Source organism: Rattus norvegicus, chromosome 8, assembly GCF_021556685.1.
Source record: "Rattus norvegicus strain SHRSP/BbbUtx chromosome 8, alternate assembly SHRSP_T2T, whole genome shotgun sequence".
Taxonomy (NCBI): Eukaryota; Metazoa; Chordata; class Mammalia; order Rodentia; family Muridae; genus Rattus; species Rattus norvegicus.
Window position 1 is genome coordinate 127,142,374 of NC_141541.1, and position 27,627 is coordinate 127,170,000.

Consider the following 27,627-nt stretch of genomic DNA (forward strand, 5'->3'; position numbering starts at 1 on the left):
TTAAACTCAGCAAAGTTCTGTACTGACTGAGCCAGCTCCCCAGCTCCAGAATTTAATTCCCCTCTGACAAGAGGACACTGGTCCTGTGATGTTCCTGTTTTCTACTACCTGAGTCTCGGCTCTAAACCATCTCAGTCCCCTCCTCTGTGTATTTAGGAGGGATGCGTTCTTGGAAAGAGAGAGGCGGGAAAAGGACACCCTCTGTGTCTTATCTCTTCTACAACTCTATTTGCTTGTCCCAGTTCTTTGTCATTTCCGAACGTGTACTTACCATATTTGGGCTGCGATAAACATCCAAGGTGCAGTACGGGAGAGGAAACTGTCATGGTAGCCTCATTAGACTATCAGGTCTCACTCTTCTGATCAAAAAATCATTGAATACTCTAGTTTATGATGTTTAAAACTTTCTCGCTTTGTTCATGTGTATTTGTATGTATGTATATATATATATATGATAGAAGTTTGTATATCTATGCAACTCATCTATTTATCATCTATCTATCATTATCTGCCTATCTATCTATCATCTACCTACCTTAGATCTATGATCTAAGATGGCTTCAAAGCTCAGGTACTGGAGGCTTATTTGTCAGCCCACTGCACTATAGCACTACTGTAAGGCGATCAAAGCCTAAAAGTTGTGGTCAAGGGAGAGAGTGTTAGATCACGAGAGGTATTCCATTGAGGGTAAACCGGGGCCCCAGGCTCTTCCTCTTTCTCTGTTGGCTTCCAGGCCACTGTGAGGTGAGCACTTTTCCTCAGTGTGTACGTGCTACCTGATGAACTGTTTCACCCAAAGTGCCAAGGCCAAGAGAGCATGGACGAGCAGAGCCCTCTAAAACTATGCATGAAATGACCCTTTCCTCCTTCAAATTTATTTTCTGTGATATTTTGTTATAACAAAGGAACACACCCACACCAACACACACACAATGTCTATGTACACATATCATGTTTGTATATGTGTATACATCCTTGATGGCCAGTGTCGTCAGCTTGACACAATCTAGAATAACCCAGGAAGAGACCCTCCATAAGTGATTGTCTAGACTGAGTTGTCCTGGTGGCATGTCTATGGGAGTGTAGGGGTTTGAATAGACTTGGCCCCTATAGATTCATGTGTTTGAATGCTTGGCCATAGGGATTGGCACTATTAGGAGACCTTGCTGGAGCAGGTGTGGCTGTGTTGGAGGAAATGTGTCACTGGGGAGGGGGTGAGGTCTCCTAAACTTATGCTTCACCCAGTGTAGAATTTCAGTCTCCTCCTGGCTGCCTTCTATACCTCTCAGCTCCTCCAGCCCCATGTATGCTTGCGTACTGCCTGCCCATTGCTGTGCTCCCACCATGATGATAGTGGATTGAACCTCTGAATGTTTGCCTTTGAGTTGCCCTGGTCATGGTGTCTCTTCACAACAATGGAACCCTAATTAAGATGGGGGAATTATCTTGACAGTGGAAATTAAGGTGGGAAGACCCAATCACTGTGCATGCCTCTATCCCAGGGCAGAAGATGCCATCCACATAAGAGGAGAGAAAGAAAATTGAGCACACGTATGCTACATTCATCGTCTTCAGACTCCAGGCGTGATGTATTCTGCTCCCTCATGCTTCCCTTCCCATGACTTTGCTACCTCGATAGCGTGTAGCTTGGAACTATGAACTAATAAATCCTTTCTCCCTTAAGTTGCTTATGCCCAGGTATGTTATCACAGCAACCTGGAAGGAAAGTGGGGCACATACTATATTAGAAATGGTGTGTGTGTGTGTGTGTGTGTGTGTGTGTGTGTGTGTGTGTGTAAAACTTTAAAACCCAGGAGCACATAGATACATCTTCCAGTAGCTGCTGTGAATGGTGCTGCTCCCTTGGGTACTGCTACATGCTTACGAGATGATCTAAGTAAGAGACAGGTGACAGTAAACTATTATTTCAAGACAGTTTTGACTTCTGTAACCCATGAGAGAGCTTGGAAAACTCCAGAGGCTCTGAGACTATATGTTAGAGAACCCTGGCTTAAAGCATCCCTCTCAACTTCAAAAATCCATGCTCTTGATCTGCAAAGAGAAAGAACATCTCCAGAGGCTCCAAGCTGGGTCTCACCCATGGGGAAAAAAACAGCTTTCCAAGTAAGTTCTGCAGCAGCAGTCTGCTTTGGGGATTTGGGGGGTTTGGCTTAGTTTGCCCCATCGCAGAGTTCCTAAAGATTCAGAGAGGGAGGTGTGTTCACCTTGCTTCACACCAGCCTATTCATTCATTAACAGCTACTTCACAGGATGAGGGAGGGTGAGGACTTCCTGGGCTGGGTGGGACTGAGGCTCACTCCCGAGAGCTCAGTGCAGATGCTCCCGGTGGCAGCTCTTACCCGGTGTGTGCTGTAGAAAGGGTCTAGGTCCTCCAGGGGCTCCCCGACCAGTTCTGCTGGGAGCTCACCATAGAACTTGGGCAGCTGGTTACAGGCTTTCAAGTCCAGCTGAGGCCTGGGCTTCTCGCCCTTGTCCTCCTGTCCTCTGTGCTTGGTTCTGGCCTTCTTGGCTGCGCGGTGAGCAGCAATCTGCTTCTCGATCTCTGCCAGTGACTCTGGAGTGAACCGTCTGAAATTGGTAGTTCCCACGGACGCAAAGGGGAGCTCCATCTTCTCATTCTTCTTGGGGAAGAATTTACACTCTTTTGGGAGGAAAATGACCAGAGAGAGGTGACAGCTTGCCCACTGGAACCCTCCTGTCCATCACCCCTACTTGATCAGTAGAACAGCTCCCTATCTTTGCCTCCAGCTACTCAGTACCTACCCCCCCCCCACACACACACAGGCACACATTCCATCCTCTGCAGGCCCTCTACAGACCCAGGTACCACACGTGTGCCTTTGCTCCCTATCTCTGAAGCCATTGCTCCTTCCTCACTTTGCAAGAAGCCTTATCCCATCCCCCACAAACTAGCTTTACAAACTTTGACATTATTCCCCTCATTATACTGAGAATTTTGGTTTCTTCTAACAAACACAGAAATATTATAAGAGCAGGTCTTTGTTTTAATCCCACGTGATAGGGACACGGGGCTGCTTCTGATTGTCCACAGCAGCCGACTATGATTTGGTGCTTGCTCTAACAGGGGCATGATTTTGCCAGATGCTGAGAGTTTCTGTAAGTGTGTGACATTTGGAATTCTGGGGACTTTTCAGAGGATATCAGGTCTAGAGCCCCCACGGGTAGATTGTTGGTTGTTGGCTGCTGTTGGTTGTCATTTGCTAAGTAGTCATGTGCAAAGAAGAAAGAAGAAGAGAAGGAAGAAGAGGGGGAAGAATAGAAAGTGGAGGAGGATGAGGAGTAGCAGTAGACGAAGAGGAAGAAGAAGAGAAGGAGGAGGAAGAAGGAAGGAGAAGGAAGATGACAAAGAAGAAGAAGAGGAAGAGGATGAAGAAGAAGAGGAGGAGAAGGAGGAGAAGGAGGAGGAGAAGAAGAAGAAGAAGAAGAAGAAGAAGAAGAAGAAGAAGAAGAAGAAGAAGAAGAAGAGAAGGAGGAGGAAGAAGGAAGGAGAAGGAAGATGACAAAGAGGAAGAAGAGGAAGAGGATGAAGAAGAAGAGGAGGAGGAGAAGGAGGAGGAGGAGAAGTAGAAGAAGAAGAAGAAGAAGAAGAAGAAGAAGAAGAAGAAGTAGTAGTAGAAGAAGAAAAAGAAGAAGAAGAAGAAGAAGAAGAAGAAGAAGAAGAAGAAGAAGAAGAAGAAAAAGAAGAAGAAAGAAGGAGGAGGAAGAAGGAAGATGACAAAGAAGAAGAAGAGAAAGAGGATGAAGAAGGAGAAGAGGAGGAGGAGGAGAGGAGGAGGAGGAGGAAGAGGAGGGGGAAGATTAGATATCCTGACAGTGAAGATTAAACTTGCCCCAAGGAACTGGACACTCCTAATCAACAGTTAGGGGTTGAAAGGGTGAGAAAAAGGTGGAGGAGGGTGGAAGGAAAAAGAACCTAGAAAGCAGCCAAAGGCCAGCTACACCTCATCTCTAGGGTTGTCCAGCTACAGCCTGCCTCTGGTCTCAGTGAAGACTTTGGCTCCTGACCTCTATCTTAAGTCTCACCCTCCCTTCTGGCCACTGCCTTTTGTCTGCTGCTATTTTTTCCCCCTGTATTTCTCCCTTTCTTTGAACTGCCACTGGGTCCCACCATCCACAGAAGGGAAGTTCTCTTCACAACCACATTAGATTGGATTTCCCCCACTTAAATCCCAAGCCTAGGTCAGTCTAGAGACTCTGGGTTCAGTTTTCCCTGAATCTAGGATGCTCTAGATTGGAAATGCCAATGAAGATGATCTGAGAGGTCACGACGAACTCTTCTTTGACTGGTCCCGGTATCTTCATGGAGACAGCCAAAGGTCACGTTTTCTAGTTGATGGGGAAAAACGGATCAAACCTCTGACTCACCTGTGTTTGCAGCCTATGTCACCCGCACTCCCTGCCAGGGCCAGTCCTTGGCCCCGCTTTAACTCTCAGCCCCGCCCTATCCCGTCCCCTTTTCCCTTCCAGGCTCCTCCCTATTAGCAATTAGAACTGCCTAACTCTCCCTATTTGTTTGTTGTTTGTTAACTGTGACAATATGTGTTTGGTGAGCCAGTTCAGGTGATAAAAATGTCCACTGTGCAAGGCTGGACACCTAAGTTCTACCTCTGAAACCCATGTAAGTAGTAAAGGAGAGAATCGACCCTGGACATTCATCCTCTGATCTGCAGACATACACCATGGCCTGCCTGCCCACACACGAACATTGTGAAAACATGTGCAGACACATGTGAATTAAATTTCTAATTTTGAAATAACTTGCTTAGGGCCGGGGAAATAGCTCAATGACCAAAGGCACTTGCTCTGCAGGTGTGGAGCCCAGAATTTCATTCCTGAAGTCCACACTGAGGTGGAAGAAGAGAACAGACTCCACACAGAGCTGTGACCTCTACATGTGTGTATGCGTATGTGCATGTGCATGTGAACGTGCATGTGCATGTGTATGCGTATGTGCATGTGTATGTGTATGTGTGTGCATGTGTATGTGCATGTGTATGTGAGTACATGCAGACACATACACACAAATATTAAGTAAACATTATTTTAACCATTGTTTGTTGTACAGTCCATGCTGACCCTGCCTCCTTTCCAACCTCTGTGGCTCTGCTGAGTTTCACAGACGACATTCATGAAGTGGCTGGAGACCATCGGGGAGAACAAGTCCTCTGTGAAACTTGTTCTTGGCCCTCACCTCACTGAGTGCTGTGAAGGATACCACAGACTTTTTGGTGGCTAACTCAGGGGACTGTTCTTGGCCTCTTGGTGGCCTTATTGTCTGTCTTAACCACCTGCCACTTGGAATGCTCTCTTGTCCTGACCGGTGGGAACCTCTTGGGTTCTCTCCCTGGATGTCTGCTCCTTCTCCATCCCCACTTCTTCAGCTTTTCCTAAAAACTGCTATCAATCTTGGGGTCTCCTGTATGCTGTGGCGTTTTGAAGAGCAGCAGCATCTGCATCACTGGTAATGGCTAACATTTATGGAGACCCCATTATGTTTCAGAGTGTGGCTTAAGCAATTTGAACACACTGTCATAAAGCCGTCAGTGGGTATCAGCTTCAATGTACAAACATAAAAATAGAGAGGCAACATCAGACTTTCCAAAATGACATTGTTAATAAGTGGTGGGACGAGGATCTGTTCTCCAGGGAGTAGCTCGTCCCTTCTTCCAAGTCAAGTCTCTGGAGTCACTGAGTCTTTGCCCCAAGTCTCACTTCTGTAGGACCAAGGACTTCATCTGGCATCTCCTTAAGAGTGTCTGATTTACACCTTAAACTTAGCCTGCCTCAAACAGAGCCCATTATCATCAGCCACTCTTTCTAGTCTTTGACCATCCTCTATGACTCTCTGGCTCTATGCATGGCCCCAAATAGCCTATTCCTGCGCGTGTCCCCAACATGGGTCCTTTCTGTCTTATTTACAACTACAACTGCATATACCTCCTCTCCGTGTCTTCTCCCTAACGCAGAAGTCACTAGCCATACCCTAGGTATCTTCTTCTTGAACTTCATTCATTGAGAGTCTGTTTCTTGAGCCTGCAGTTAGTCTGTTCCTTGCTTTTCCTGGATAGTCCTCTCAGCCCCGAACTCTTCACTGTGAGGCGAACTCCTTGTCCCTATACAAAGTCTACACTCGATTCCCATTTCATGCTTCTGTAACCTTCTATGTTTCTCCACAAACCTATGGTCTAGGATTGCTCTTGAGTTTCAGATCCACTACTAAAGATAGAGTAGAGAGGCCAGAAAATGCAGCCGTTCTGCCCAGAAGCTGACCCCGCCCCTAGAAGGCTTGATGTTTAGAATTCATAGATTCCAATAGATGATGTGGAACAAATAGCAGAAACGACAAAAGTGAGCACATCTTGCTTAGAAAAGTAGAGCCAACCATCACAGTCCACGGAACCAAAGAAATGGGCTAATTTAGTGACTTTTAGAAAGGTAGTCGGTGTGCCCCAAAATCAAGCCAGTGGTGGCAGAGAGGGAGGGGAGCATTAGCTTCCTCTAATGGGGCCCTGGCTGCTCCCACCATACCCAGAGACAGCTCTTAGTCCAGTGGCCTTGTGATGGAGACCCTGATTGCTGAGCCCATCTGGAGCCAGAACCCCTGTTCAGTACTAACTCAAGGGAGAGTCTGTTTGTTGCTGCTAGCCCTCGGGTGTACTGCTGTTCTGGAGAGAGACTTTCCTATACACCCATCTTGACTAGCTTGACACAGTCCTAGAGTCATCTTAGAGGAAAGCCCCCACTGTCTAGATCAGCTTGGTCTGTGCATATGTCTCTGAGTGACTATCTTGATGGTTTATTGATGAAGAAGGGCCCAGCCCACTGTGGGCGGTTCCATCCCTAAGCAGGTGATCCTGAATTCCATAAGAGAGCTAGCTGAGTATAAGCCAGCCTGGGAGCTAGCTAGCATGCAGAATCCTCTGTATAGCAACCTGCTAGACTTCTTTGGCTGTGAAGTGAGTTCCTTGGTCAGAGATAATGGTGTGTGGAATAGCTAACCCCTTTAAGGTCCTGTCTTGATTTTCTATAATGATGGACAGTGGTCTTGGGATTGAAAGCCAAACAAACCCTTCTTGCCCAGAGTTGATTTTAGTCAGGGTATTTTATCATAGCAACTCCCTGTCTTCCTTAATTCCTTCTGTCACTTCTGTGACTTTCTCTACTTCCTCCTCTCTCTTTCTGCCCTTGTACTTGGTTTCTCTGGATTGACAAGTAAGTGTGCCCGCCTCCATGGCACGTGGGATGAGATGTCTTCTGCTTCTCACACTGCTTTCATGTGTCCCTATAAACCCACATTGGCCATTTTCACATGGGCATTCCCACACCAAGACCTTTCCTCCGATCTCTAGACTTGCCATCCAAGTGTCTCTGAACACACCAGCTTGAATACCTGGTAGGCACCTTGGAATCTTTGGGTCTCCTGACATTACCGTTCCCCTGTCCCCACCCCAGACTCAGTATCGTTCTAAGATGAAAACTCAGATGCCCCTTTATGCCTCTTTCTCCCTCAAACCTTCTTTCTTTCTTTCTTTCTTTTTTTTTTTTTTTTTGGTTCTTTTTTTCGGAGCTGGGGACCGAACCCAGGGCCTTGCGCTTCCTAGGTAAGCGCTCTACCACTGAGCTAAATCCCCAGCCCCTCAAACCTTCTTTCTTTGTACCAGGCACTAGTTTAGACTCTGGGTTACAGCAACTAATGCACTATGGCTCTATGACCTTTGGGGACCTTATTTGGCCAGTGTCACAGACCATTACTCCTGAGGATAAAATAGCTGAATTATGGTGACACTGTGACTAGAACCTAGCTGAAGCACAGTCTAACCCCACAGGCCTTTCCCCTGGACCCTACACTTGGTGTAATCAACCATGCATTCATCCCCTCTCTACCCGTGTGAATGTCTAATGGATGTGAAGGTCCAGGCCCACACATGCTCTTCCCATAGTCTTTCACCATTGCAATACATGAAAACTTCATATTTTCCAAAGCTTAGATTCCAAGCTTTGAACCTTCGTGCTGTTCTATTAGGTTATGTGTGCCTGGGTTTTGTGAGGTCTTTGAGCCTCTTGAACTTGAGTTTTGTGCAGGGCAATAGATATGAGTCGACTTGAATTCTTCTGTACGCTAACATCCAGTTAGACCAGCACCATTTGTTGAAGATGCTTTTCCCCTACTGTGTATTTCTGGCTTCCTTATAAAAAATATCTCTGGCATCCATAGGTGTAGATTTATATCTTTGTTTCTAATCCATTGATCAATGTGTCTGTTTTACCATGCAGTTTTTATTACCGTAGCTCTGTAGGACAGCTCGAGGTCAGGGATGGTGATACCTCTGGAAGTTTTAGCTATTCTGGGATTTTTGTTTTTCGGCATAAAGTTGAGTATTGTTCTTTCAAAGTCTATAAAGAAATGTGTTGGAATTTTGATGGGGGTTGCATTGCATCTGTGCACTGCTTTTGGTAGGATGGTCATTTTTACTATGTTAGTCCTGCTCATCCTTGAGCATGGAAGATCTTTACATCTGAGATCTTCTTCAAGGACTTGAAGCTTTCACCATACGAATCTTTCATTTGCTTAGTCAGAGTTACCCCAAGATACTTTGTATTATTTGAGGTTATTGTGAAGGGTACTGTTTCCCCGATTTCTTTCTCAGTCCACTTATCATTTATATATAGGAGGGCTACTGATTTTTTTAAGTTAAACTTGTATCCAGCCACCTTTGCTGAAGGTGTTTATCAACTGTATGAGTTCCCTGATAGAATTTTTGTATTGCTTATACATACTATCATATCATCTGCAAGTAATGATACTTTGTCTTCTTCTTCCTTTCCAGTTTGTATCCCCTCGAGGGCTCTCTTCTCTCTCTCCCTTCCTCTCCCTCCCTCTCTCTCCCTCCTCTCCCTCCCTTTCCCTCCCTCTTTCTCCCCCTCTCTCCCTTCCTCTCCCTCTCTCTCCCTCCCTCTCTCTCCCTCTGTCTCCCTCTCTCCGTCTCTCCCTCTCTCCCTCATTCGTCTCATTGATCTAGCTAGAACACCCTTTGTTTTTTCCGGAGCTGAGGACTGAACCAAGAACCTTGCCCTAGGTAAGTGCTCTAACACTGAGCTAAATCCCCAACCCATAGCTAGAATTTCAAGTACCATATTGAACCGATATGGAGAGAGTGAACAGCCTTGTCTTGTTCCTGATTTTAGAGAAATTGTTTTGAGTTTCTCTTCATTTTATTTGGTGTTGGCTGTAGGCTTGTGGAAAATTTCATTTACTATGTTTAGGTACGTCCTGTGTGTCTCTAATCTCTCCAAGACTTCTATCATGAAGGGGTATACGATTTTGTCAAAGGCCTCTCAGCATCTAGTGAGATGATCACGTGGGGTTTTACTTTCAGTTTGTTTATATGGTGGATACATTGATTTTCACATATTGAACCGTGCCTGTATCTCTGGCCTGAAGCCTACTTGGCCATGTCGGATAATCTTCTTGATGTGTTCTTGGGTTCAGTCTGAGGATATTTTTATTGAGTATTTTTGCAACTATGTTCATAAGGAAAATTGGTCTGTAATTCTTTCTTTGTTGATACTTTGTGTGGTTTGGGTATCAGGGTGTCTGTGGTCTCATAAAATGAAATTGGCAATGTTCCTTCTGTTTCTGTTTTGTGGAATAATGTGAGTAGTATTAGCATTAACCCTTGTTTACAAGTCTGGTCGAATTCTGTGCTAAAACTGTCTGGCCCTGGGCTTTTCTTGGTTGAAAGACTTTTAATGACTGCTTTGATTTTATTAGGGGTTATAGGTCAATTCAGATGGTTTATCTGAGCTTAATTTAACTTTGCTAAGTGATATCTATTAAGAAAATTAGTCATTTCTTTTTTAGATTTTTCAATGTTGTGGAGTGCAGTTTTTTAACCTGACAGAAGAGAAAGTGAGGGATACCCTTGAACACATGGGCACAGGGGACACCTTCCTGAACAGAACACTTAGTGCTCAGGCACTGAGACCATCAATTAATAAATAATACCTCATGAAATTCTGTAAGGCCAAGAGCACTGTCAACAGGACAAAATTGCAGCCTACAGATTGGGGAAAGATTTTCACCAACTCCAGCTCTGACAGAAGGCTGATATCCAAAATATATAAAGAACGCAAGAAACTAGACATCAACAAACCCAGCAATCTAATTTTAAAAATGGGGTACAGATCTAAACAGAGAATTCACAATGGAGGAATCTCAAATGACTGAGAAACACTTAAAGAAACGTTCAACATCCTTAGCCACCAGGGAAATGCAAATCAAAACAACTCTGATTCCATCTGAAGCCCATTAGAATGGCTAAGACACAAGTAGCAGCTCATGCTGGCGAGGATGTGGAGCAAGGGGAACGCTCCTCCATTGCTGGTGGGAGAGCAAACCTGTGTAGCCACTATGAAAATCAATATGGCAGTTTCTCAGAAAATTGGGACTTGATCTATCTTGAGACCCAGCTATACCACTCCTGAGCACACACCCAAAGGACACATTATCCTATCACAGGGACACCTGCTCAACTATGTTCATAGCAGCTTTATTCATAATAGCCATAAACTGGAAACAAACTGTCTGTCCCTCAACTGAAGAATGGACAAAGAAAATGTGATACATTTACACAATGGAGTGTTAAAAGAAAGGGCATCATGAAATTTGCAGGCAAATGTGGGAAACTGGGTAAACTCATCCTGAGCTTGGCAACCCAGACCCAGAAAGACAAACGTTGAAATGCATTCACTTATACGTGGGTATTAACTATGAGATGAAAGACACTCACAGTACAATCCACAGACCCAGAGAGGCTAATTGACAACGAGGGCTCTAGGGGGAACACATGGACTTCCTGGAAAGGGGAAATAGAATAGATTTTGTGGGTAGACTGCGGGTGGGTAGGCATGAGAAAAGAAGGATTCATGTGGGTGAAGAAGGGATGGGATAGGTGGAGAGTACAGGGGGAAACAACTGGAATTGGGGGGGTCATTTATGGGATAACGTGGAAACCTAGAGTTGCGGAAACTTCCTGGAACCTATAAAGGTGACCCTAGCAAGGAGTCCTAGTAATACAGAATTCGGAGCCTGAACCGGCCATCGTCTGTAACTAGCCAAGGTTCCCAGTAGTGGGACTGGGACATATACCCAACCACAAAACCTTTGACCCACACCTGTCCTGCCTGCAAGATATGCTGGGGCAATCGTAGCTCGAGCTTGTAGGTATGACCCACTGGTCTAACTTGAGGCCCAAGCCATGAGAGGGACCCCAGCCATGCCCAACACTGCCTGGATGGCCAGGAACTGGAAGCCAGATGGCTCAGGGACCTTGGACCTTGGGTAGAACCAAACACACACACACACACACACACACACACACACACACACACACACACACACACAGGTCAATGGAGTGATTTCTAATGATACTCTGCTATACTCACAGATTCATGCCTAGGCCAACTGTCATCAGTTGCTTCCTCTAGCAACTAACGAGAGCAAATGTGGAGACCCACAGGCAAACACTGGGTGGATAACAAGGAACCCGGCAGGAGAGGGTTTGGGAGAATTGTAGGGACCAGAGGGGTCAAGTAAACAAGGAGAGCGTGGCTCACAGAATCAACTAGGCAGGGATCACAGAGACCAAAGAGAGGACCATGGAGTCTGCACAGCTCTGCATTAGTTCCTCTGTGTTCATGCTGTGGTTGTTTGGCTTGTGTGTGTGTGTGTGTGTGTGTATGGATGTGTGTGTGGATGTGTGTGTGGATGTGTATAAGTGTGCATGTGTATGTGTGTATGTGCGTGTGCATGTGCATGTGTGTGTATGCATGTGCATGTGTGTGAGTGTGTGCATGTGTGTGTGTTTGCACATGTGCATGTGTGAGAGTGCATGTGTATGAATGTATGTGCATGTGTACATGTGTGTCTATGTGTGTGTGCATGCATGTGTAAGTGTGTGTGTGAGTATGCAGGTGTATGTGTGTTTATATGTGTGTGTATGTGTGTGCATGTGTATATGTGTGTGCATTGTGTATATATGTGAGTAAATGTGTGTGTGCATGTGTGTGCGTGTGTGTGTGCGTGTGTGTGTTTGCACATGTGAGAGTGTATGTGTGTGAGTGTATGTGCATGTGTGCATGTGTGTCTATGTGTGTGTGCATGCATGTGTGTGTGTGTGTGAGTATGCAGGTGTATGTGTGTATGTGTGTGTGCATGTGCATGTTCATGTGTGTGTGTGCATGTGCATGTGCGTGCGTGCGTGCGTGCGTGTGTGTGTGTGTGTGTGTGTGTGTGTGTGTGTGTGTGAAGCCTAACAGTGGCAGTGATGGTGTCCCTGCTCTCGGGATCTTTCCTCCTGCTGTGTTGCCTTGCCCAGCCTTTCTGTGAGGCTTCGAGCCTGGTTTTGTTGCATCTTCCTATGCTGTGTTCACTTGTTATCCCTGGGAGGTCTGCTCTCTTCTGGAGGGAAATGGGGAAGCAGTGGATTGGGGGGGAGTGAGGGGAGACTTAGAGTGGAGAGAGGGGAGTCAGATGTATTGTATGAGAGTCGAATGCATAAGAAGAAAAAGAAAATGTGGTGCATTTACACAATGGAGTATTATTCGGCAGTTTTAAAAAAACTGACAAAATTTGCAGGCAAATGTATGAAACTAGAAGAAAAATCGTCCTAAATGAGGAAACCCATACCCAGAAAGGCAAACACGGTATGAACTCATTCATGAGTGGATATCATCTGGTAAGTAATTGATAACCATGCTATGGGCCACAGACCCAGAGAGGCTAAGGAACAAGGAGGGCTTTTAGGGGGTGGGGAATGCAGGGATCTCCCTGGAAAGGAGAAAAGGAAGGGATTTTGAAGATGAACTTGGGCAGTCAGGGACGGAAACAGGAAGGGTCAGGGGAGGAGAGGGGAGAGAGGAGGAAGTATGGGGAGAGATGACTGGAATTGGGAGGGGGAGCATTTGAGGGTGGGGAAAGTGGAAACCAGTGCAATAGAAACTCCCCAGGATCTGTGAGGGTGACCCTAGCGGGGACTTCTAGTAATGGAGGATACAGAGCCCCAGCTGTTCATCTGTAACCAGACATGACTTCCAGTGTTGGGACAGGAACACCAACCCAGCGACAAAACCTTTGGCCTACAATCTGTACTGCCTGCAAGATGTGTGGCGGCAGAACTTGTGGGTGTGGCCAACTGATGACTCATCTACAAGAGGGAGTCCATGCCAGATATGGCCTGGGTGGACAGGAGCTAGAGGCTGGATGGCCCAGAGACCTAGGTTAGAACCAAGCATGACCGGCCAATAAACAAACAAACAAAAGATTAAGTCATCACCAGAGACAGCTCCTTTCCATTGGAGCTTAGAGAACCCTGCGGCAGACGGGAGGGGAGCCAGAGGGCTGAAGGACACCAGGAGAGCACAGGTAACAGAATCAACAAAGCAAGGCTCTTGGGGGCTCACAGAGACTGACGCAGCAATGGCAGAGCCCGAGTTGCTCTGCGCTAGGTTCTCTGTGTGTATGTTATAGTAGTAGTAGTAGTAGTAGTAGTAGTAGTAGTAGTAGTAGTAGTAGTAGTAGTTGGTGGTGGTGGTGGTGGTGGTGATGGTGGTGGTGGTGTTAGGGGGACTTGAAGTCTTGGGGGACTCCTGACAGTGGGAGTTGGGGTGTCTGTCAGTCTTTTGCCTGCTCTTAGACCCCTTCCATTCAAGAATGGAAGAATTGGTTGCCTTGTCTGGCCTTGATGTAAGGGTCTGTGCCTGCTCTTATTGTACCTTGCACCATGTTTGGTTGACGTCCCTGAGAGGCCTGCTCTTTTCTGGGGAAGGGGGTGTCAGAGGGGCCAGAGAGAGAGGGGGGTGGGGGAAACTAGGAGGAATGGAGAGACAAGAAGCTGGGGCCAGGATGTATTGCATGAGAGGAGAATAAATAAAAACAAAAGCCAAGAAACTTCCTATTGATTGGAATCTCTCAATCTGAGGGCATGCAGCCCCCCAGATATCCCAAGTGTGGCTACCCTCACAGCCATGGCCAAAACCATTCCATTCCACTGCCACCCACCTCTACCACTGGTTTGTAGTCCAGGGCCTGGCAACCCTTCACCTGTGAGTAAGTCCTCTTAGCTTGTTCACTGTACCAGTCTCTGGCCCCTCTGAAGCCTGTGCTTGCAGTGACCAGAATGATCCTTCAGCCTGCACCCTGTGCGGTGTTCCCATCAATACAGCCTGGATATTATGAGCTGGTATCCATTGCCTCTCACTTCCAGAACCGCAGTCCTACCCACAGACTGCCTTGCTCCCCCTCTCTCCCTCCCATCGATGTGTGTGTGTCCATGCATGATCGTGTGTGCACATGCGCAGTACAGATGTACTTGCTCCTACGTGTGGACACCGGAAGACAACCTCAACTGCCATTCTTCAAGTGCAAGGGTCTCTCGATGACCAGTGGCACACCAAGTAGGCAAGCCTGGCCGTCAAAGCCAAGGAGCCTAATCTGGCTCCACCTTCCCAGAGCTGAGTCTAAAACCTTGCACCACCACATCTGGCTGGTGTTGGTTTGTTTGTCTATACGGTTTTTCGGGAGTCAAACTCAGGTCCTTCTGTTTGCAAGGCAAACGTCTAACCAGTGGGAGCTATCTCTCCAGAACGCAGCCTTGCTAGTTCTTAAACGCACAGAGCACAGCCTTTTGAGTCAGGATCTCACTCTGTAGCCTGGTCTGAGACTCACTAAGATGCCCAGGCTGTCCTTGAGCTCATGATCCTCCTGCCTCATCGTCCTGAGGGCTGGGATTATCACTGTACGGCCACCACATGGCTGCCTTATGAAGCCATTTTGCCTCAGCTTTTCCCAGCCTCCTGTCTCCTCTGCCCAGTTCTGTGTTCATATTTATACCCACGCACACACCTTCCACTTAGCCGTACTAACCGAGGCTCCCCCGGCATTCTCTCCTGAACAACAGACCCTCTCCCTTTACCTTCCATGATACTTAGTAACATTTTTACACCTAATGTTAATTTTCTATTTGCTTATCATTTATCTCTCTCAGCAGGAGTCTTTTCTCCCAGGTATGGATTTTGTCCTGTTTGATTAGCTGCGGAACCCCTAACACTGAAACAAACAAACAAAACACCTGGCACATTGTTGGAAAGCAACAAATATTTGTTGGATAAAATGGATGAATAATCAGCTGACCCGAAGAGGCACGAATAAAATATTTATGGGCTAGAATTTGACATCTGGCCCAGGATTAAACTCTGGGAAGTTAGGGGGGAAAATCAAATGTTTTTAAAATGTCAATCTCATAGACTGCTTCATGTTGCTGCTGTAAAATCAAACAAGCAAACAAACAAACGTGCCTTGTATTTGATTTTTAAAATGTACTAAAATCTACCGTGTTATCATAAATACCGTTCTCTAAACAGAAGGAAGAATGAGTGGAGGCAGGAAGTGGAGAAGTACTGAACAATGGAATGGCCAGTGCACGGAAACACCAGACAGACACATTTGAAGAACGGACCGGCTTATTCTGGAAAGGCAGTGATCTTAGCGATGAGGGCCACGAGTGAGCTTGCTCTGAGAATGGTGACCCCAATTAGCACGAAGAAATAAGAGGGCACAGATGGGTTGCTGAGTTGCAGAGAGAGAGAGAGAGAGAGAGAGAGAGAGAGAGAGAGAGAGAGAGCCAGCAGGATTGGTGTGTATACAAGTATATGTATGAATGACCAAGCTCAGCACAGCAGGCATCCCAGAAGTGGAACCACACCAGTCTCAAGTTCCTCGAGTCAGCGGGCAGTGCTGAGAGGGTGACTTGGGGACTGAGGCTGCTTGGGCCTTTGTGTCTCTGTGAAAGTGTGACTGAGCTGGTGGCTGGAAACAGTAACTGAGAGGAGGGAGGTGTTGCCTGAATCAGAGTCATGTCCCGTATGTTGGAGTGTGTTAGGTTCTCTGGTCCACGAAGCCAATAACAAAGCTAGCCCAAGAGCTCGCTCACACTGGACTTCCCATCACAGTGGGACTGTGGGATTAAATGTCCCTGCTGTGCATGATGCGGGCAGTGTGGACATACTGCTCAAGACTTAGATATTGTTCCTAAGATATATATGTGTGTGTGTGTGTGTGTGTGTGTGTGTGTGTGTGTGTGTGGATGGATGTATATGTGTGTATATATATATTTAACAAGTCATTGGAATAACAGGCTTTCTGGTTATATGTGCTGTCTAGGGAAGAGAGAATGGAAGCTGCTATACCATGAATATGATGAAAGGGGGCTTGAGTGTGATGATGGAACTGCACATTGACAGCACAAGCCGTGACCCTGTGCAGTCATCAGAGATGGAGGAGTCTCAGATATCCTTACACCAGGAAGAAGGCACAGGAAGGGAGGGAGCACAGTGTTTTGGCTGGTTATTGCCCATCCAGATTCACTCCTGCAAGGAGTCCAGCTGCTCAGCTTGTGCCTCGGCTCTGTCCGTGGTGCTGATCCTGAAGTGCAAGGGTGGTATGCGCTGAGCCTACCAGTTCCTGTGAACCTTGGAGAGTGAATGATTTGCAGCACTAAGGAGTGTGTGTGGCTGGAGGGATCAGGTTAGCTGTTCCTCTGTGAGAGCTAAGAGAAAATACGTAGAAGTTGGCTGAGAGAATAAAAGAAAGTGGAATGTTTCAGTTATGAAATCAAGACAGCTTTACTCTCCAGAGTAGAGAGCCAAGGAAATTGAATAAAAGGAATATTGGATCGCAAGAGTCTTTGTTTCCCTAAATTATTGGAAATTAAAAAGTATGTTTGCTTTATGAAGACAGAAAGAAAGAAAGAGAGGAAGGAAGGAGGGAGGGAGGGAGGTAGGGAAGTAAGTCAGACAGACAGACAGGAAATGAAATGAAGACATCCCCTATCATAAGATATGGGAATGGGGGTGGCCCCAGAAACTCAGAATGTTGAGGCAAGTCAGATCCACATACTTTGAACTGTAACTACACAGAAAGCTGAGAGATGGCCCTGTTGGTAAAGTGCTCACATTGAAAAGGACCCAAGTTCAATCTGCAGAGCTCATGTTTAAAACAAACAAAGCCAATCTGGGAGTGGGGGAGTATGCTTGCAATCCCAGCGCTGAGGATTTGAAGACGGGAGGATTTCTGAGGTCACAGGCCAGCCAGCCTAGCCTACTTGGTGAGTTATAAACCCTCCCTCAACACACAGCAAAGCGGATCGTGCCTGCTGAGCAATCCCTGAGGCTACCCTCCAGTCTCTAAACAAACACACGTGCACACAATCACTTGGGCATCTAAACACACATGCACACACGGAGAACACATGCTTTTGTTGAAATAGCCACTAGGCTTGGAGACATAAAGTATGGATTGGACCCTGACTAAGCCTTTGAAATTCTGCGGCCCACACTTCTGTGTGTCGATTACCTCTGCTCTGCTCGCCCGACACCGTGGTTCAGAGGAGCAGGTGATGTATGTGAAAGCATTCGCAGGCTAAGTGCTGTGCAAACACAGAGTGCCGACGTTAACGTTCCCATCACACATGTGATTTAAAAGCCGATAGCCACTCAGCCTATTTCCACAACACACCGCTGGCTCTCGGGCACACAAATTAAACAAACGTGCAGGCTCGTTTGCAATTAAATTGAACACAAAAAGACTTGCAGTGTTCCACTTTATTTCCCCACACACCGTCTTTAGTCTGTGAATACTTCTAAATATGATTCAGCTGCTCAAGATAAAAACACTCACTCGATGGGGCAATTTAAATGACAACAACCCCCAAGAAACTGAAGGGGAGTGTGCTGGGGGTGAGGTTTTGTTCAAAACATACAGAACCTACTTTCTTTTTCTTCTGTCCCCACCCAATCTTCTACCCCCACCAACTCCTGTACTTTCCATAAGACCGATCTCAGCACATCACTTGCAGAGCTCTGGGAGGAGGGTGGCTGGAAGAAATGAATTTCATCATTTTTGAGACCCTGGCCTTCCCTGCCGGGTATTATCTAAAGAACTCAAAGATTCTGTATGGCTGAAGCAGAGGCTTCATTCAAATGTAATTTTGAAATGACCAAAGGGGTTAAGTTGTGTGTGTACCTGTGTGTGTGTGTGTGCATGTGTGCAAATAGTGTACACGCATGTGTACGCATGCACGCGTACATGTCTGGAAGCCAGAGAACAGCTCTGCTGTTACTCATCTTACTTGTTTTGTTTTGTTTTGAGACGCAGTCTCACTGTGTAGCCCTGGGTGACCCAGAACTCACTCTGTAGATGAGGCTGGCTTTTGGCTCACACAGATCTTCCTGCTTCTGCCTCCTGAGTACTAGAATGAAAGGTATACAGCACCTCTCCCAGCTCACCTTGTTTTGAAACTGGCCTGGTCAGAGGGTCCCAGGGACACACCTGTCAGTCTTCCTAGTTCTGGGATTACAAGTGTGTTACCACCATGCCTGGCCCTTTTAAATTGGCCCCTTTTAAATTCTGAGGCTCGAACATTCCTGCTTGCACAGCAAGCACCTTACTGCCCAGGCTCTCCACCCCTCCCCCAGTCTTAATTAAGCCGTTCTTGGGGTGCTGGCCTCACTGGTTCAATTAGGGGACCTGTTATTGCAGAGGACAACGTGGGAAACACATCCATTCGTGCTGTGTCTCCACAGTCTTCTACACTGTGTGTCCCTGGCTCCTTTCAACCCAGCTTTTACTAAAGCTTCAACCACCACCAGGGTGCCAATTCTGGGCACACTCTCAGGCCTCCGTTTTTGCTTGTGTTGGCAGGATGTGGCATAATTGACCATTCCATTTTCCTTAAAACCCACTCTGTGTGTTCTGTATGAAACTTCATTAGAGGTTTCTTTTTTGCTAAGCCATTAAATGTCGGAGTTTCTTGAGATTCTATCTAGGCGCCCTTATATGTCCTTTCTCAGAGTGACCCAGAATTTTCTCTTCCGGCTTCAACAACCATTGCAAACTCTCTCCTGATCTTTAATCTACCTGCTCTCTTGGAATATATATATATATTATATATATTATATTATATATATTTAGAAGATATATGTATATATCTTCTAAATTGCCCCTTTCTTCTGTATCTTTTACTACAGTACATGATACATACCATCCAACACCTAGCGGCTGTCATAAATGTATACATGCACTCACTCCCCTGCTCCAATCACCACGTCCTGGTCAGCTGTGTAGCGTCTGTGTTTGCTCACGCCCAAGCTTCTCCCCACACTCTTTCCCCAATATTCACAGCAACCAATATAGTTCATTCAATGCATGTGTTTCTCTGTCTCTCTCTGTTTCTGTCTGTCTGTCTGTCTGTCTGTCTGTCTGTCTGTGTGTGTGTGTGTGTGTGTGTGTGTGTGTGTTCCAGAGTACCCTAGTATACATGGGCATACATGCTGTGCCATGTTATTGAAGTCAATGGACAGCTCACAAGAATCTGTTCTCTCCCTTCACCACGTGGGTTCCAGGAGTCAAACTCAGGTCATCAGGCTTGGAGACCAAGTCTTTGCCCTCTGAGCCTCCTCATCGGTCCCCAACTGATTATTCCTTTCAAAGGTTTCAAACCAGCTTCAGTCCAGCCCACATTCAGATACATGGCACAGCCTGGTGTCATCTGGTCTGTCCCCATTTTCACCACCGTCTTCCTTGTTTGCTCCCTGGTCTTTCCATCGCTAGAGTACTCCTTTCTACTCTGGTCCCTTCCCACTCGTCTATTACCCACCCCCAGGACTGCGTTTTCCATCCCTCATTTAAATGTTCCCTTCTTCAGAACAATCCTCCCTGGCTCTCTAGACCAGGCAAGCCATCTTTCTTGTCCTTTTCACAGCAGCCCCCACCACTAACACACCATTTCAGTGGTCATCTGTTGAGATGCTCCCTCTTGTCCTAAAGGCAAACATCCCGACACCCTCAAACACACCTGTCATTGCCCAGCTGCATCTTAACATCCCAGACAATGGGACATAGGTAAGTATTAATGATTTGTGGGTAAAAGATCAATGGGTAGATGTAGGGAGCTCTCCCAGAGACTCTTGGAGTGGAGTATCATAAATGTGAACGAACCACACTTGTTCTGTCTAGTTTCCGCCATCAGTGTCTTGTTCAAGCCAGAGCAAAAGCTATTGTTGCCACTCCTTTAAGATGCTAAGCATGACTGGAGCTCTCTTCTGACGGAAGAGAAGTCGTGACTGAAATCTGAAGTAAGAAGACAGAAATGGGACAGATGAAAATAAATCCAGTGGTGTTTAGTAAGAGTCAGGGATGCGGTGGGAAAATGCTCTGATTTGAGAGTAAGGAGTCGTGGAGTTTATAGCCCAGGACCTACTGCTGACTGGAATTCTGAAGTTGAGCATCATTTTCATCTCTGAGAAACTCCCACACAGAAAGCAGCAGAGATCTCCCTGTGTCCAGATGTCTTAAGAACCTGGAAGTCTTATGGGGAACCACAGGCTAGGTCTGATTCTGGGAAATTGAGTTCCACGAATGCAGGGGCTTTGGCAAAAGTGTGTGAGGGCAGGTTCTGGTCATGCACCTGGCATCATGACATCTGTAGTGTGTCACCTTCTGGAATCAGCTCCTACAGGAGCGGAGACCACCGTGTACATTCAAGTAAACACAGACCTCTGTGTCCACGTCTATGACCAGATGTGAACGTGGCCTTGGTTTTTCACAGCTCGAGGGCTTCTCTCTTGAAACTGTCATGGTCCAGAGGAGTGAGCCCAGTTGTCGTAAGATGTGGGATGACTCTGAACTCTACTTTCCTTTAATCTGCTATTTCACCGGCATCAATTGCTGGAAGCCAGTTATGTGCTGGATGTTATTAGTCACCAAGGAAGCAATAATGAGAGGGAAGAACATCGAGCTAGAAGGTCAGAGGCTGCAGGCCCAGGCCCAGGTTCTGACAAGCTCTGCTCAGCCTTTGGACACCTGTGTGTGCAATGAGAAGACGGCCTAGTTTGTACAGTAAGATCTTCCACCTTAACAAGAAGCTATGTTCTATATTTTGCAGACTTATTTCGTAGTCAAACAAATCCCTAATAATCAGGACAAAATTAGGAAAAAAAACCATCATGTGTCTCTGGCCATGGAGTTTTAAGAAATAAAATAGTTAAGTGTGAATGAGAGAAGTAACCAGGACGTCTGTGAGTGTCCTGGGTAAGGTATTGGTAGAGGGTTTTAAAAATTAAAGAAAAAAAAACTTTGTGTGTATATGTGTGAGAGTGTGTGTGAGTATGTGGGTGTGTGTGACAGAGTGTGAGAGTGTGTGAGACTGTGTGTGTGTGAGAGTATGCATATGTATATGTATGTGTAAGAGTGTGTATGTGTGTGAGTGTATGTGAGATTGAGAGACTGTGTGAGTGTGTTTGTGTGTGAGATTGAGAGACTGTGTGAGCGAGTGTGTGTGTATCTGTGTGTGTGTGAGTGTGTGTGAGATTGAGAGACTATGTGAGTGAGTGTGTGTGTATGTGTGTGAGTGTGTGTGAGATTGAGAAACTATGTGAGTGAGTGTGTGTGTATGAGATTGAGAGACTGTGTGAGTGTGTGTGTATCTGTGTGTGTGTGAGTGTGTGTGAGATTGAGAGACTATGTGAGTGAGTGTGTGTGTGAGATTGAGAGACTGTGTGAGTGTGTGTGTGTGAGAGTGTGTGTGTATGAGTGAGTGAGTGTGTGTGTGTATGAGTGAGTGAGTGAGCGTGTGTATGTGTGTGTGCGTGTGTGTGAGTGTGTGTGAGATTTACTGTGTGAGTGAGTGTGTGTGTGTGAGAGAGTGTGTGTGTATGAGTGAGTGTGTGTGTGTGTGCGTGTGTGTGTGTGTACAGGCATACATGTAACAGAGCATGTGTGAATATCAGGACAACCTCTGGTGTGGTCTTTACCTTGGTCCTTGTTTGAGGCAGGGTCTCTTTGTTGACCATTACTATGCCAAGCTAGGTGGCCTGCAAGCCTCTGAGGTTCTTTGCCATCTTACTATGAAAGTACAGGAGTTACAGATGCAGCTACAGTGCCCAGCTTTACATGGGTTCTAAGGACATGAAATCAGGCACGCCCATCTGCATGGCAAGCACTTACCCGCTGAGCCATTTCTCTAACCTGGGTAGTGTTTAAACGACAGATATGCTGTAATCAGCGTGGGCATATCTTGCTGGGAGAGGCACGGTGCACCTGAGCTCTGGGCCCCTGGAGGTTATACAGATTTGCACCCTGTCTGGAGGTCCCCACTGGGACCTTTCCCCTCTAAATCTGGTTTCTGTTGGTTACATCCCAAAAGCAGGGGCACCTGTGCAGGACCTCTGTCGCGAAGCAATTCTACAGTAGTTAATCTTCTTAGGCATTAATTATTTTAGAGCCAAATACATTTCTTGCAAAGAGTAATTCCCCTTTTCTCTGCTAAATTTCTAAAGAAAAATATGCAAAGTCTAATAAAAATTGACAGGCAGAAATGGGTTTTGGACACAAAGTTCTAAGGCAGTAGCACCGTGAACATTATGTAAATGCCAAGCAATAGAAAGAAGCCCTTTGGTTTATTCTGGGGAGGCAAAGGGCACTGGGAAAATCCCAGGCTGCCTTGCAGCTCCTGGCATTGAAGGAATTCGCCTTTTGTTCACAAGTCACATTTTTTTTGGTCCTTAAATCTCCTGTCCAAATGAGGAGTTCTGGCAGAACCGTGAGTCTCCTCTTTGGCTGTGCCTTCCACATGGCTTCCTCAGTGAGACTTTTTGACTCTTGCCTGTCTGGGTCGGCTGTGCCCACTCAGGATGCCTCCCTAAGGACCCCACTCTGATCCTCATTTCACCCGACAGGTTATTTGTGTGTTTGCTCAGAACCCATGTGTCTGTCCTGCTGTCTATGAGTTCTATGCCAGCAGAGGTGGCATTTATTCTGTCCTTAGCTGTTTTGTCCTCAATGCCCAGCACAGTGAACAGTGTTCAGCAGATGGTCCAAGTGGGTTTGCTGACTGCTTGCATCAAATCTTGCCTCTGGACTAAAACTATGACCTAAGGATAAGAGTCACATTTTGGAAACTTTGTAGCATGCGTCTAGTTTTAGACTTGGCAACATGCCATAGGTGGAATCCTGACTTTGCTCTTCCTGAGGAATATTCCTTACCCATGGTTCTGTCCCATCTCTTCCCCAGCACAACAAAACGTTTGTCATAGATTACGACATCAACCTTTAGAGAGGCAGCGAGAGCTGTTGTGAATTTCATTACATGTGGGAGCCAGGACCTTTGGCTTCAAATCCTCACTTTAAGGAATATTGAGGAAGAGGGGGAGGAAAGAAGGTAAGAGCTGGATTCGAAGAAAGCCGTGGAGCACTGTCTACTAGACAAGACACAGCTGCCACACACACAAACTCACAGCAGCAATGGTCACCTGCACAAGACCAGAGAAGGAACAAGCCAGTCAACCTTCCACCAACTGAACCACTGGTGGTTGATGACTACTGAAGAAGGCAGAGTCAGTTTACTTTGGGGACATGGTTGCTGATAGGTTGCCCATGCCTGTGGAGTATGGGTAGCACGGAAAATGAGAATGTGAAATTGGAAGGGACAGGTGTGTGTGTATGTGTGTGTGTGTGTGTGTGTGTGTGTGTGTTGTGTTGTGTGTGTATGTGTTGTGGTGTGTGTGTTGTGTTGTGTATGTTGCGTTGTGTGTATGGTGTGTGTGTTGTGGTGTGTGTTGTATGTTGTGGTGTGTGTGTTGCTGTGTGTGTGGTGTGTTGTGGGGTGTATGTGTTGTGGTGTGTGTATGGTGTGGTGTCGGGGGAGGAGCCTGGTTGGAGCTGGAGGGAAGTTGAGGGTGAATACCATCAAATATCATGGTATACTTGTATGAAATTGTCAGAGAACAAATAAAACACTCCTTAAAAATAAATGAAGAAAACAAATGCCCAACTTACAAATCACTCGCACTGACCTATGGGACGCCAGGCCACCTCTCTGTACCTCCGTTTCCTTGAAGCAGTCACAGTCACGGTACCAAGAGATGGTCGGGTGAGTTAAAGGGATATAAATGTGTGGCTTAGAATTGTCGTGCTAACTTTGTTGTTGGGGTTGTTAAAGAGTTGACTGAACAACAGCCAACACCCCGGATTCAAACCGTACGGACTCTCAGGAATGCCACTTCCCGCCAGCCAGGCAGAGAACCTGAGAGTCAGGGGAGTCATGGACCCATCTGGTGAGAGGCAGCACTAGGAAGGAAGGTCAAGTTTTCCAGCACTGGCTACACCCCAAATCCACACAATCTCCAGATCCCTCTCTCTCCCCCTATGCTCCTATCCCACTGTGGGAAGGAACTGTTCTGCAGTGTCAAGATAGTCAGTCACCCCCACCTGCAGTCAGCCTCTCACTCAGTGGCCCAACTAGGATGTCCTGAGCCATTCTTCCTGTCCCTCAGTTCTAGAGCCAAGAAGCCATGTCCGAGTGCACTGACCCATGCCTGGCCTGTGACCACGCAAGGTTCCAGCTCACACTATAGGAAATCATGCCACTGCTTCCTCTGCTGTAAAAGACAGACAAATCCGAGAGCATTCTTCACCACACTGTCTGGTTCACCTTCTGGGTGCTCAGCACAGTCCCAGCACAGCAAGCACACAGTGTGTCTTAATCCTCACACCGGCATACCAGGCTGGCCCGTTTAACCCTCTTTTAAGATAAGGCACAGTTGGCCTGGAGGCTGTCTCAGCCAAGGCCAAGCCCACTGGAGATCTCAGTCAAGATTCGTATCTGTCCTGCCCAACGATTCGTAAACCACACCGTGGAGTTCTTGGCGCGTGGAATTAAACGCCACAGTTTGCTTATCTTAAACCGATAGCTGGCTGTTTCCCTCCTAGCACAAGCAAGCTGCTCTGTGATCACCACCAAGACTGACACATGGAGAATCTCCCAACAGAAGCCTCTGATGCCACGTCTCTCCCACCTAGCGGTGACCCCAGCTCTGATCTATATCACCACAGTCAGCCCCGTCTAGATGCTTCTGATGCTCTGGCTGCCACAGGGCCCTGAGCTTTCTCCTGTCTAAAGCACACCAGCCACTCAAGCCCCCTCCCCCACCTCCTTTCTTGGAAAAATCCTCCAAGATTTACTCTCATAATCAGCCTCGTGAACCACTCAATAAGAACAATGATAAAACACACACAGCTCACTCCTTTTTTCCTATCCTTGGACCAGGTTTAGTACAAGGTCAGACTACACTATGAAACATTTCTGTGGAGTTTCGAATGCCATGGCTTCTCCCTACAGAATGCAAACAAAGCCTTGGAGACAGACAGTGCTAAACCATGTGGAGGGGATATCTCAGGCTGGGGACAGTGGACAGGAGTTCCTGTTCTCTGTGCCAGAAAATCAGGTATAGGACCTTGAATAAGTCCCCAGAACAGGAAGTCCAAGGCTCAGCTTCAACTAAATAACACTGGGCATTGGAGCTGGGAGGAAGGGCCGATCCCTTTCTGAGCATCTCCCTGCTTAATCCTTACACTGTCTTTGTGACTTGGGTTTAGTATGACCATTTCAGAACTGTAGTGGCAAGGGGAAGGGGGCACTAATAACAGCAAAGCCGGGACCGTAAGGTCTGGCTTGGGTCACGAGCCTGCATTCTTAGTCACCGCACCCGATGCTGGGCCATGATCACCTCGACCTTGTCTTACTTCTATGAACTAGTTCATGAAGTGTGTCTTTCATCATCTCTGGAGATGTAGAGAGAGGCACAAATGAGTAGCAAGGTAAGCTGAACAAGTAGAAGATACAAGAGCACAAGGGACTGGCAGGCCATCTGGGGACACTGTGCAAAGCCTCTCAGAGAGGGCACTGACTGGGAAGGGAGGGGTGTGTTTGCTTGGCTGGAGACAGTGAGAGTGCATTCGTACATCCGAATCTTCTTGAATACTTCAGGATGCCCACTCTTGGTTTTTTATTCAGCCGGTGTTCACAGGGCTGTTACATGTAGGAAACCTTGATGAAGCTATAAAAATAGGGGAGGCTGAGACCCCACCCCACCTACACTCACAGTTTGTCAGGAGCTGCGCAAAACGCAAGCAGCATGCCAATAGGAGAAGTGAGCTCAAGCACAGGCGAAGAACGGAGACAAAGCAGAGAAGGGGAAGGCGGCTGCGCCCGGTGGGGAGAATGAGGTGTGGTCAGTCAAGACTTGGAAAGGCAGGTCAGACGAGGGTAGACATCTATGCGGAAAAGGCCTGCCAGTGAATAGAGAATGAACAAGAAGGGGGTAGGGGTCAGCAACCCGGACAGGAAGGCTCCAGAGTCACAGTGTCTCTCCATATCTCTGTTCCAAGAGCAGGAAGACTGCGGAAGCTAGAGCGGATGCCGCGGTCCTTAGGAGCCTCGTGACTTGATTGGGCTTTGAGACTCAGGAACACATGACTCCACCTGACCAGAGTTAGGAAGCTGTCTTGGGAGAGCATTTCCTTGGTAATATTTGAGGGGATATTAAAACAACCTCTTTTGTCACATTTTACCATTACACCGCACTCTCAGATTTCTCCTCCATTTCCTTCTGGCGGTTATTAGGACCAGCCTTGTAGATGTATACTCTTTCCCATGCCGGGGAAATATGCCGGTGTTCCCATCTCTGTGATTGCCATCATCATCATCATCATCATCATCATCATCATCATCATCATCCGCTTGCTAAGCAAATGGACAGGGAACTAGGAAATTACTTTTTAAGACCACTCCAAAACCTTCTAACGTTTCAAACCAACTTTATGCCATTTTCAAAACAAATTTGCCCATCAGTCTAAAAGCAATTCATTCCTCTATGTCATTTCAACCTTCCTCCCACACTGTGTGGTTAGAAAACCCAACCTTTGGCTTCTGTTACTCAAATTATGCATCTGTGACTCCTTCTGCCTGCATCTTTTCTTTCTTTGTTGCAGTAAAACCTAATCAAACTGTGTTTGAAGACCACAGCAGATAGATGGCTGGACGGTGTGCCTCTTTCCTTTTGGCACCAATTAAATCAGGTAATCTCAAGGAACAAAACCATAATTAAGAGAGAAGCCTTACACTAAGTATGCTAGAGAAAGGTGAAGGAAGAGAAAGAGGAAGAGAAGGGAAGGGAGAAGGAAGAGAAAGAGGAACAGGAGAAGAAAAGGAGAAGGGTAGAGAGGAAGACAATGAGGAAGAGGAAGAAGAAGAAAAGAAAAAGACTGCTGCCCAAACACAGCTAGACCCACAGAGAGAACTGAGGGATTGGTTTTTCCTGGTGTCAAACCGGCAGTCCATGTGGCTGTCTCTGACTGAACACACAGAAACTCCACAGAGGTTGCAAAATCCGCCTCACCACCTCCATTGTCCTTTCTCATCAGCAGATCCCAAAGGCCCTACTCTCAGAACTCTGAAAACTACAGATTCTCCACTGTTAACTCCTGAGATGCGCAGAGCCCAGTGGGACCAGCAGGGCATCCAGCAGTCCCTGAAACATCTGTTGATTCTGGAGTGTGAGCAAGAACGGGAACCAACAGTTTCCTCTTCCCTGGATCTCCCCACCAAGACTGCCACTTGAGATTGAGGCAAAACTCATCTCCCACAGCCCAGAGAGGCCCAGTATTTCTCCTTTTTTTTTTAGACGTAGCAC

General features: G+C 46.7%; 1 protein-coding gene across 3 annotated transcripts in view; it reads right to left on the minus strand.

Moving 5' to 3' along the window:
* The window catches only part of Scn10a (sodium voltage-gated channel alpha subunit 10), a 112,389-nt gene that overhangs the window by 83,508 nt on the left and 1,254 nt on the right, over positions 1-27,627 (minus strand). For 2 of the 3 annotated variants that reach the window (XM_087560737.1, NM_017247.2), the window contains 1 exon segment: positions 2,361-2,662. In XM_087560737.1, the coding sequence (XP_087416863.1) occupies positions 2,361-2,630 (270 nt within the window). In that variant the 5' untranslated portion in view covers positions 2,631-2,662. 3 annotated transcript variants of the gene reach the window in all.